The 10,834-nt window shown below is 46.3% G+C and overlaps 1 protein-coding gene across 1 annotated transcript; it reads right to left on the reverse strand.

Moving 5' to 3' along the window:
• Positions 1-2,373: 2,373 nt before the first annotated feature.
• Positions 2,374-9,742, reverse strand: LOC8029388 (cytochrome P450 2J4). The gene is made up of 4 exons (XM_029976810.3): positions 9,609-9,742; positions 6,425-6,683; positions 4,514-4,704; positions 2,374-2,680 (listed from the first exon to the last, which is right to left on the reverse strand). The coding sequence occupies exons 1-4, from the start codon at positions 9,712-9,714 to the stop codon at positions 2,502-2,504; spliced, it is 735 nt and encodes a 244-aa protein (XP_029832670.3). The 5' UTR covers positions 9,715-9,742; the 3' UTR covers positions 2,374-2,501.
• Positions 9,743-10,834: the final 1,092 nt, after the last annotated feature.

Raw genomic sequence — 10,834 nt, forward strand, 5'->3', positions numbered from 1 at the left:
AACACGTTATCTGCGCAATCGGTCACCTCAAATAATCTAAAAAAATGAAGGTGCTATCACGCACAAAGTTCACAGCAGCGAGCAAGCAGTAAGCGCAGGTTTACATTCCAAAGCAGTTGCGATCAAGGGGAAATAGGATTGGTGTCATCACTAAAGCAAGAAAAAAAAAGTGTTTTGAAAACTTCTACAACGTTGCGCTAATGCGCTGTAATATCTCTCCCTTATGATATTCAACTTTAAGGTTAGCTTTTAACAAGATATAAAAATGTGCTTCGCGTGGCCAGGGAGACTGTTTGTTTATCAGGACAGACAACACCGCCCGGTTTTCAGCTCACTTCAAAAAAATCCTCCAAGGAGTCTGATTACGCTCAGCAACCCGTTTCCTACTCGCCCGTATTTGTTAAGATAAGAAAATCCACAATCTGTAAGATAGTGCATGTAACCAACCGAACAATGCTAGGTGCACTGGATTATTGGGAGCGAGGCTGGAAAACGGTTGGCAAACGAGTCTTCAGGATCCATGGAAAACTTGCCACAAACATACAAAGTCAACGTACCCTTGTAGAATGCGCGCTGCAGGTCCGGTAGCACCTGCCTGACTGCCATGACCGGCCATCTAGTTTCCTTCTCGTGAAAGCTATCCAAGTTGAATATCGTTGGAGAGTGGGCTAGTTAGTGGTTAATTTCTAAAGGTACAATCATCGCAACGACACGGATGAATCATGTTCAATACATGTGCGATTCTTACATATGTTTGCTTCAAACATACCTGCAGTGCAATGCATGTTCAAATCTAATTTTTCCTTCGAAATCGGAGATGTCTTTTCGGGTTTTATGCCCCCCCCCCCCCCCCCCCCCCCCACATTTTGTGTTTTTTGGGGCGAGTTTGTGACTTCGAACAAGAAATCGGCATTCATTAAGGCTCGAAGTAAACAGTACATGGACATGGAATTCCCCACCCTCCAGGCAGCATACGCGTGACACAAATATTGGGAAAACGTAGACGTACTGATGTGCAAAGAAAACGGGACAGTGGGAATAATTTTCTAAAGGAGAAACAGCCTTGGGGACAGCTCTGCGCAGGCTGAAAACGAATAAATATCGCGCAGAGAAAGATTTATTTCCTTGAAGCTTGAGTTTTTCTTACACAAACCTCCGATTATGGGTTTTACAGTGTTCGCCGAATTAGATAAGACGGATTCAGGGTTTTCGTTTCGGGGTTTACTAGTACTCACTGAAAACACGAATTCTTACTTGTAAAAGATGTTTCGGATGTTTGTATTTTTCGACTGACTCCGAAAAGTAGAGTGTTTTAGTAGATCGTTGCGACGACTCCGATAATGATACCCGACATTCGGTCGACCGAATTGTGAATGCAACATACCTTTGAATCCGGTATCAGTATTGGAGGTATCGGAACGATTTACTAAAACCCTCAAGCAACACCTGGGTCGGTTTTATCCTACTTAAGGAAAAACGAAAACCTCAAAATTTGAGCTGCAATTGAATACGAAACGCCCAAACCTTACGGGAAGGAATCTAGTTTAATTTTTATGCAAACAAGTAATGCAACCCACACTGTACTGTCACCGCGACTGCTCCTTTTCTTTTCGGTTTATCGGTACCGGGACTTTTTTGGAGCACTCGTGCGACCCGTGTCTGTTCCCTAAAGAATCCGATACTCATAACCTGTTTTCTTCAACATATTCCTTCATTCATTTATCGATACTGTCATCCCCACTGTGTTTATTACAGAAGTGGGTAATACACGAAAAAGAACACATGCAAGTATTCACTGTATTCAGATTCATACACAAATATGAGTAAACTGAACAGTAAATAGTGACGGGGACGCTTCAAAATCTAGCGAACTAATAAATGAAGAAAGGCAGCACTGAAGAGGTACACGTAGTAAAACGCGTGGTGGAAATGTCCAGATAAACACAAATATTTGATCTGACGCTAAAAATTGACGCCTAGAAACACTGAATCTGCAGGACAAATTAATTTCTATAGAACACCCCCGAATTTAAATGTAATAACCACCCCGAAAACGCTGTACGTTACTTATGAATAAATCCGTGGGACCTTAGGTTCTTGATGAATGCTCTTAAAAACGTGCCTATAGCTTATAACGCTTAGTACGTCTGATGGTGAGGATGAGGGTGGAAACCTTGCTTATCTAAATTAAAATATATAAACTCCGCTTCTCTTCACTAGAATTATCCGAGCCGGAGGAGAGGAGGCGGGTGGCGGGAGATAAATAGAATGGGCGTAAATATGGGTGACTAGATGTGCTGAGTGAGACCGGCCTCTCGCTCATACGTCTGTACGGGAAGCCATACGCTAAGCGCCCCAATAATCCGAAGGCGGTGCTGAGAGTACGGCAAGAAGGTAGAAATAATTCTATTGGGTATCCAGATTTATATTTTTATTTAATATTAGAAATTTGTGCTCTACTTCGACCAGACACTCTCCAAATCCAACGCTCATCACTTCGCTCATCTCGGTACAAATCGAATCTCTTGGGTGTGCAGGGGTAGGGTGATGAAACCGTCGAAGATGTCCATGGAGATGGTGTCTCCCTCCTTGGGCAGAACCGTGAACCTTTGCATTAGCGTGGCCAGGTATATGAACAGCTCCATCATAGACAGCGTTTCTCCGGGACACATACGCCGTCCTGTTCAAAAAAGTAGAGGAAAATAAGAGTAAAGAAAACTTTTTGTTTACAATATATTTTTCGTGTGTGTTCGTGTAACGTGTGCCGTCTGGAAGGGTGTCTGCGAGCTAAAAGGCTCGGCCAACATGCCTCTGCGCCCGTAAGAAGACAGTGAAATCGTGCCGTTGCATTAGGTTTCTTGCTTTTTAAGCCCCATACTTCTACTGTGAACAAATGGAAGCATCAAAAAGACAAATACGTGCAAAGATGGGCGCTGAATAGGTTCGTCGCGCCGGACGGTGCTTTCTGAAAATGGTGACAGCGGAAAGAAAGAACAGGCGAGAAGGTACACGCATAAGTAGCGGCTTAGCTAAAGAAAAAAGTTAATTATAGCAACCGGAAGGGAAGGAACATGAAATACGTCCAGGATGAAAAAAAGCGTACATTCCTGAATGCGGTATCTTTCATAACGCCTCTACCAACGTTACTGGAGGAAGCTCAATTTCCCAGCTCCCTATTCTCGCCTGCGGAAGCGACTGGCCCAAATGGCGGTCACGAGAACTAGCGGCGCTGCGGTCGGACCTTCCTTCCCTGCCTCGCGCGTCGCCTGCTACCACTGCGTTAGAGTGCGCGTTGAGAGCTTCCTTTTCTTTTTTCTTTTCTTCCTTTTCCTTTTTACATCTATGCGTGTAATAGCAAGAAAAGATGAAGATGAAGTGTAACACACCACAGGGTTGAGAGTCAGGGCAGTTTGAAAGTTCTTTCTTTGAATGTTTGAAGTTTATTTTTGTGTGCGTCTGTTTTCTTGCGCTGTGAAGTGTTAATATGATTCACCAACTTGCCCAAGCTCAAGTGTTGCTATTCAAAGTTGGCGGGCTACACAATCCGGAAGTAAGAGTCGACTGCAACACTGCTAGTTCTCGTTACCGCCACTAAGCACACGTCGCAGGCGGAGTCGTGAAACTGAGCTTGCTCCAGCAAACGTTGGCCTCAACGAGGTTTCAGCGCGTGAGTTGATGCCTGTTTCTGTATGACACGTATGAAGCCTTTACGTTACCAATTATTGTCCTTAGATGCCGTAGGTATAGCTTATCAATCATTTACACCACTTCACTAATATCATAAACAGTCACAAACATTACCGAAATTACCTCAATTATAACCTAGGATCAGTTCAAAATCGCGCAGTCGGGTTTATTTATTCGAGCTATTCGCATGAGACAAGTGTCACCGGCCTAGAAGGGCATGCGTATCTAAACAAACTATTCAACAATTCAGACTGCTTTCACGCTATAAATTTGTTTTTACATATGATTTCCAGTTAATTTCACCCACGCCTTTCAATGAATTGCATGTTGTAAAGGCCATGCATATAAACGTGACGCGCATTAAAACTAAATCAGTGACCTCATTCAGTCCCTTTGTTCCCCGAGACGCTAAAGACTCGAACGAGCTTTTTGTACAACTAATTTTTTTCTTTCCAATTCACTGCCTTTGAACGAGAAGGTAAGTGAAACTATTTTCACAGCTGCCGCATACTCATATTTATGAAGCTGTATTTCACTTTTTCTTTAACTTACAATTGTATGTCTTCTTTGCATAAACTGATTTTGGCGCTTTTTGTTTTCTAAAATAATTTTTTTACAATGAGCTGGGACCCTCTGTAATGCTCTCGCCTATGGCAGTTTTAAAATTAATATAAAAATAAACACATTTGTAGCGCCGAGAAAGACAGCGTTGCGAGTGCCTGGCAGTGAAAGGTACGCGCGAGCTTTTTTGCAAACAAACACATTCTACTGAAATATGCTTCGGCCGCTGTGCCCCGGCCTGTGGTCATCCGTGATATCGACTCACCTGTACTGAAAGGGAGCAGGGCGGCTGGCTTCGGTAGAAGCTTGGTTTGATCCGTGCTCAGAAATCTGGTCGGATCAAAGTCCATGGGGTGTTCCCAAACATCCGGATCGTGATGAAGCGCCCAGACGTTCGACATCACCACGGTGCCAGCGGGAACGTGGAAACCGCCTATGGTGGTGTCGCGTTCGGCTCTGTCGGTCAAAATAAGCAATGACCCTCCAGCCAGAATGCTTTCCAATCGTGTCGAAGTGAGCGCAATAGACCCTTTTAAAAGTCAAAGGAGCAGCACTCGCGGTCGCCATCTATTGAGCACGAAGCGTGTGGTTCCGTACGAGCTCTTACCAAACGCTGAGGCTCCACTCTTGTCACATACACACTCAGAGGACGTGCCCAACATTGGCAGACTCTAATAATTGGCACCGGAGCTACTAGATGGGACGCGCGTTTGGAACGATTACACTAGCAACATTGGAGTGTAAAGATGTGGTAGCATGTACGTTCTCTTCCGTACAGTCGCATGTACGGTGCGTTTTTTCCAGGCTACCATATCACCTTATTCGAGGTTTACGTGTTTATTTAGTGTACCTTGGCCGCGCAGCATACCTCATAACCTCACAAATGGAAATGACGTGGAACACTGGCGACTCATTTACGGTATGCAGACATGAAGCAGATGCTTCTGTTTACTTTCATACATGGAATCAGAAATATACTGCGCTTAGGTCTTCAAGGGACGGAGGCAGCGTGAATACAGCTCGGTGAGACGTTTCAAGCAGTCTCTTAGTGCGTCGTTGAACCAGTCCGTCTTAGTTTGGCTCGCGCTTAACGTTATCGAAACATGGATTGTAGTCATTGCAACTCGTCCTTTCTAAAAAAGGTTTCTGTGAAAAGGTTTCTGTGAAATGTTTGCAGATCATCAGCAAGATCACCTTAATGACTGTTGATGCGAGTCATTTATTTGACCAGGGTGATTGATGCATGTCTTTTCAAGTCATTTGAGGCTGGCCGTTACACTTAGAAGAGAAAACAAAGTTCTTTGCATGCTGCATTCATTCCGAGATTTTCATATTTTTGATGAGTCGAAATAGTGTGTGATCATTACACGCAACAAAGCACATCACAAGCTGCGAGAATAACTCTAAACATGCACCATATCCGCTTGTTGTTTCCGCTATCTATACATAAAGGGACAATGAAATGATTATACGAACTTCTTCCTTCATAACTTCCCTTCTGAACTCAAAAACAAAACGAGAAATCACGCGGTCGTGAAAGGCTTGGGCACGAGTACTATCACTTCATGCTCCCACCGTCCTTAAGCACACCACGGAACTTATTATTCGCAAGCGATAATGAATGCTGAAACGACGCTCATTAGAAACGAACGTGAATTAAAAAAAATTCTTCGACTGATTGATTGTTGACGAATGCACACGTCCGTGTATCCAGTGCTCGTTTCCGACGTGGTTCCTTCGCCCGGCTGGTAGAACTTCTTTTTCAGGTAGAAAGGCAAACTTTACGTCATGGCCACATGATTTCACATGTTGTTGACATAGTCCGGTCGAGTCGAGGAGAGAAGCAAACGTTAGTTCTCATCTTTTTTTTCCCTCTAAACTTAAGTCAATAAAACAAAAACGGACTCCTGCTCCGGTTTTTATGGACATTGAAGATGAATTACAGTCTCCATTTCGAAAAATCATGAAAATCATTTCACTGTGCCTGTTACTGTTCAAAAAAAAAAATTCATTGCCTAACGTATGGTCTTTGCAATGAACTGGGACCACGTCAGGCTGCACTCGATTTAGCATTTTTTTCTACCTTATTTCTTGATGAATGAAAAATGGATTGATTGACTGATTGATTGGTTGAAACCATAACAAGTTTCCCTTGTACAATGTCCAATTCACTTACTCTCTGATGATACCCAACGGCGCTACTGTCCTCCAGCGCAGCATTTCCCAGATGACAGCCATGGTGTAGGGCATGTTTTTCCTGTCCTCCCATTCAGGAGCTCTCACCCGGCCTACGACTTCGTCCACTTCTTGCTGAAGTTTCCTCTGGACACCTTCGGGGTCTCGGGCACAGTTAAGCAGGTGCCACAACATGCTCGCCCTCACACTGTGCGTTCCGGCTCCGAAAAAGTTCAGGGCGTTACCAGTCAATGTCTGTGCTGCGAGATGGGAAAGTTGCAAGAGCCTGAGTTCCTTGCTCATGGACTCACCTCGGCTGCACGAACTGTAGCGCAGCAGAAGCAGCCTCCCAAGCTAAGAGCGCGCCTTCTAGCCTTTGCTGGTGCATGCAAGCTACTGACCGCTAGATTTGAGTACGACGCGGTGCTCAGTAAACTGTAATCCTGCCTTCTTCTTACTAATTGAACACGTGTCCCAGTGGAACGCCGCGAACCGCTCGTGGTCGATCAGTGTCCCGCACTGGCTCCAGTAGAAGACGGAGAGCATTCACTGCTATGACATTCTTATCTAGAAGGAACACGCCAAGCAAAAAAAAAAGTAGTTCCAAAAGAAGGAGAAAGCCTCCAAGGGAACGGTTAGGCAGGAAATGCATTCGATGCTGTGCTTAGAATATAACAGATATAAAAAATGAAGTGTCCAAATTATTGATATCTTTCCACGCGAATAATAATGAGAAGCCCTATTGCACCTAGAGGTCAAATAAGACCCAAATAACAAGGATGGGCCCAAGCAAAAAAAGATTCAGATTACAAAGAATAGGTAAAAGTACAGTCAATGTAATATGTTCAAGTAAGGCATAAGTAAGACAAGGCCAACGGCCCAATTAATATGCTCGAGTAACGCGAGGCCACGGTGGAAGAAACATTTAGGTGATGACTCTCTGTCCGACGCGGCGATCACATTATGTTCGGCACACCAAGTGCTTCACTTGCACGGGAATAGGGGGCGCCCAAGTATCGGATCCCTCCCAAACCCCCGCTCTGGTTGTTTCTCCCAGCGGTTGTCGCGCATTCCCTCCCTCACCCCTTCTTGTTGTGCACACGGTGGAAGAAACACATTGAGGTGATGACACTCTGTGCGACGCGGCGGCCACGTTACGTTCGGCGCACCGAGGGCGCTTAGTTACTTAGTTAGTTAGTTAGTTCAGGCTGCTAACCCATTTTGAGATAGAGGGGTCAGGCAAAGTTTAGGTAGCCGACCCAGGTAAAAGTTTATTTTCTTTTTTTGTTCCAGCTTTCCCCACTTTTGGGACACTTTCACTGATTGGCGATCGCACAAATTCACTCCACTCAACGAGAATGCGCTTGGTTGTTATTGTACCGTGGGCCCCTTCCCCGAATCCCAGCATTTCGGGAATCCTCTCTTCGCTGGTCGCCCGGGGCGGTCGACAGTGGTCTAGGGCAGGGCACCACCGCATCACATGGGGGGCGTCCTCGCTTGATTGCCCGCCTCACTCGCACGGGGATAGATGGCGCCCAAGTATGTCGTCCCTCAGAGCAGTATATGAGGTGAGTTTGGCCAGTCATTGTGGCGACGAAGGTGCCGAAGAACAGAAAAGTGAAGAAAAGGGAGGAGAGCGCCGAAGGAGCTTGAAAGAAAGAAGAGGTCAAAGAGAAGACGACCGCCAATTTGACGCAACGCTGTCGGCGCCTAACACTGTTGAGGCTACGCGTCGTCTGTTACAGGCGTATTTCTTTTTTGCCTTAACAAAAGTTTGCGTTCAAACGTGGAGAAACTTAAATTCATGCCATCCATACATCCCTTGCATTTCGCCGGGCAAATGAATGAAAATGGCGGCCCTCCCCGCTCAACTCGGAGAAGCCGGGAGTTCACGCGCATGAGCTCACGCCTCTCGCTCTGCGCCACGGGCTGATTGGCTCACTCGGGAGCGGGGCTTTACGGTGGCGACGCCATAGACTGGCAAACTCTCCGCATACACGACTCTGGCGTCTCTCCCAAACCAACTCCTCCGGTTGTTCGTTTCAGCGCTGGTACCGTATTCCCTCGCTCAACCCTTCTTGTTGTAGCTGACCTCCTGCACGCCGCCACCAAGTCGCCAGAGTTCGTAAAACTTTGTTGTCTTCTTTCTTTTTCTTCTACTTCTTCTTCGGGTTAAGGCTCAGCTTCGTGCACGATGGTGGCGCCTGTGATCGGCACAGCAGCAAAGCAAAACACGAGTCCAGCCACCGGCCGCATACCCATGCCACACGACCCCACCGCGAAAAAGGCGACCACGCAACGCCGCCGACACCATGGCCGCCGAGGAGGTATTCCATACCGCAGCGTCCTCCGCGGCGGCGTGGAACTAACTACTCCTGGTTCGAGGCTAGCTCCGAATACCATCTGGTCGCTCGCTCCCCGCGGGAAGAGCGGCCAGAGTCATTATTTAAATGTGTTTCTTCCACGGTGGACAAGGCTCACTGCCCATGCAAGGTCGGAGTGAGACAAGGTTCATAGCTCCTGAAATAGGTCCGAGTAAACCCCAAGTAATACAATAACCTCTAGGCCCAAATAAGGCCCATGTAAAGCATAGTTCACAGCCTATGCAATAGGTCCGAGTAAGGCCCAAGTAAAACGAAGCCCGCGATCCAAATAAAATGTCCAGTTACGAGAAGGAACACAGGACATGTAATCGGCCCAAGTTGAACAGAAGTATGTCTCATGGTCGAAGTAAGACAAGGCTCGCGGCTTAAGAAATAAGAACTAGTAAGATCCAACTAAGAGAGGGTTCAAGCTCCAAGTAGTAGACACGAATAACGTCCAAGACAAGGTTCAAGGCACAACTAGTAGGCACAAGTAAGATCCAAGGAAGCCGAATCTCCCGGTACAAGTAATAATTGCACGATTAAGACAATGCTCAATGCACAAGTGATTGGCACAAGTAATCTCAAAGACAAAGTTCATGGCACAAGTATTAGGCACAACACAGCTTCAAGCAAGACAAGACACCCGGCCCAAGTAATAAGCCAAAATAACACAAGGTTCAAGACCCAAGAAAACAGGCACAAGTAATGTTTAAGACAATGTTCATGCACAAGTATTTGGCACAAGTAAGACGAGGCTTAAGGGCCAAGCAATATGCACATGTAGCAGGCACAAGTAAGGCGCAAGTAAAAAAGACTCACGATTGAAGCTTGCGTTTCCACCGTTATTCTCGTTGATTTTGTTCCAGTAAGCACCCATCAAATCTTTGCTAACATTTGCATTCAGGGCATTAGAGCGCTCTCGCATCTGCTCACTTTAAGTGAAAAGGACGATGCTCGATCAGCACATCGGGCTAAAGAGTTACTAAGGTACGTGTGTGTGTTCAGTTCCAGACATACCTGACCTAGTTATGAGTCTCCTTTTGTGAAAACAAAACACTACATGTAACTACAAAATTTGTGTGTGCGTACTGTCGAGGGCAAAAGTTTGGATAACACCGTAGCGCCGACCAAATTTCATCGCCGCATGCTGTTGTGACCCTTGCGGTTCGCACGCGCATCCTCGCTTATCTATTGGCTTGCTCGTTTGCTCGTTTCAACACGATGCGCTGCGGCCAGACTGAATCGGCGATGGACGCCACTTCAGGGACACTAAACTCGTCAAACACAAAGTTGGGGTCGAAGTTCACGTAACGTGCCGATTAGACTATCTCGACGATGACTTCGCGCTTTTGTCGCCGGCGTTCCATCGGCACGCTCCGCGATCTTTCGGGTACACCTCTGTGCTTGGCGAGTTTAGGTCCCCAGCCGCCGTGACTCCACAAACTTAGCTCATCGCTCTGGACAGTGGCCGCGCGACGGAACTTTCGTGCTCCGTGGCATGGGCAGTTTACACTTAGCGACCAACAGTACCATTTTTTCCTTGCATTTTTAATTCTGGATTGTAAAAATGGTATACAATTGTCCTGCGTTGTGTAGTGTCCTTGATTTAGCGTAATCGACTAAACGGATTGGCAACAGTGGTGTATCAGAAAATGGCGGATTAAACGAACGTGAATTACCATGCTGCAGTCCTCAATCCAAGCAATCCCTAAATACTCCAACACCACAATGGTGTCAGAAGTGCCGTCCGTGGAAACAGAAGACCCCTCGAACCCGTGCCCCACGAAATCATCGGCGAGCACCGCAACAACAATCAACGGAACGGGTCGACAAGCTGCGCAGCGGTCCTAAGCTTTGCAGCAGCATCGAATCTTGGTCTTGTTCGAATCACATACCAAGTCGAAAACTCCCCAACAGAAAAGTCGATCGTGGAATCATTCCCTAACTTGTTCAAAGGAGTTGGCAAACTCAGGGAGCAGCAAATCCACCTCTTCGCGGATGAAACTGTTCCTCCCATCGCTCAACCGCACCGACGCATTCCATTT

Source organism: Ixodes scapularis, unplaced genomic scaffold, assembly GCF_016920785.2.
Source record: "Ixodes scapularis isolate PalLabHiFi unplaced genomic scaffold, ASM1692078v2 PGA_scaffold1__304_contigs__length_218370807, whole genome shotgun sequence".
Classification (NCBI taxonomy): Eukaryota; Metazoa; Arthropoda; class Arachnida; order Ixodida; family Ixodidae; genus Ixodes; species Ixodes scapularis.

What these genes read in the sequence shown, in the direction of transcription:
- LOC8029388 (XM_029976810.3), bottom strand. Translation starts at nt 9,714, where the DNA reads ATGCGAGAGCGCTCTAATGCCCTGAATGCAAATGTTAGCAAAGATTTG. An exon ending in CCGTTGGGTATCATCAGAGA is followed by an intron (nt 4,705 to 6,424) that starts GTAAGTGAATTG and finishes TTTGACCGACAG; the next exon opens with AGCCGAACGCGACACCACCA. An exon ending in CCTGCTCCCTTTCAGTACAG is followed by an intron (nt 2,681 to 4,513) that starts GTGAGTCGATAT and finishes TTTTTTGAACAG; the next exon opens with GACGGCGTATGTGTCCCGGA.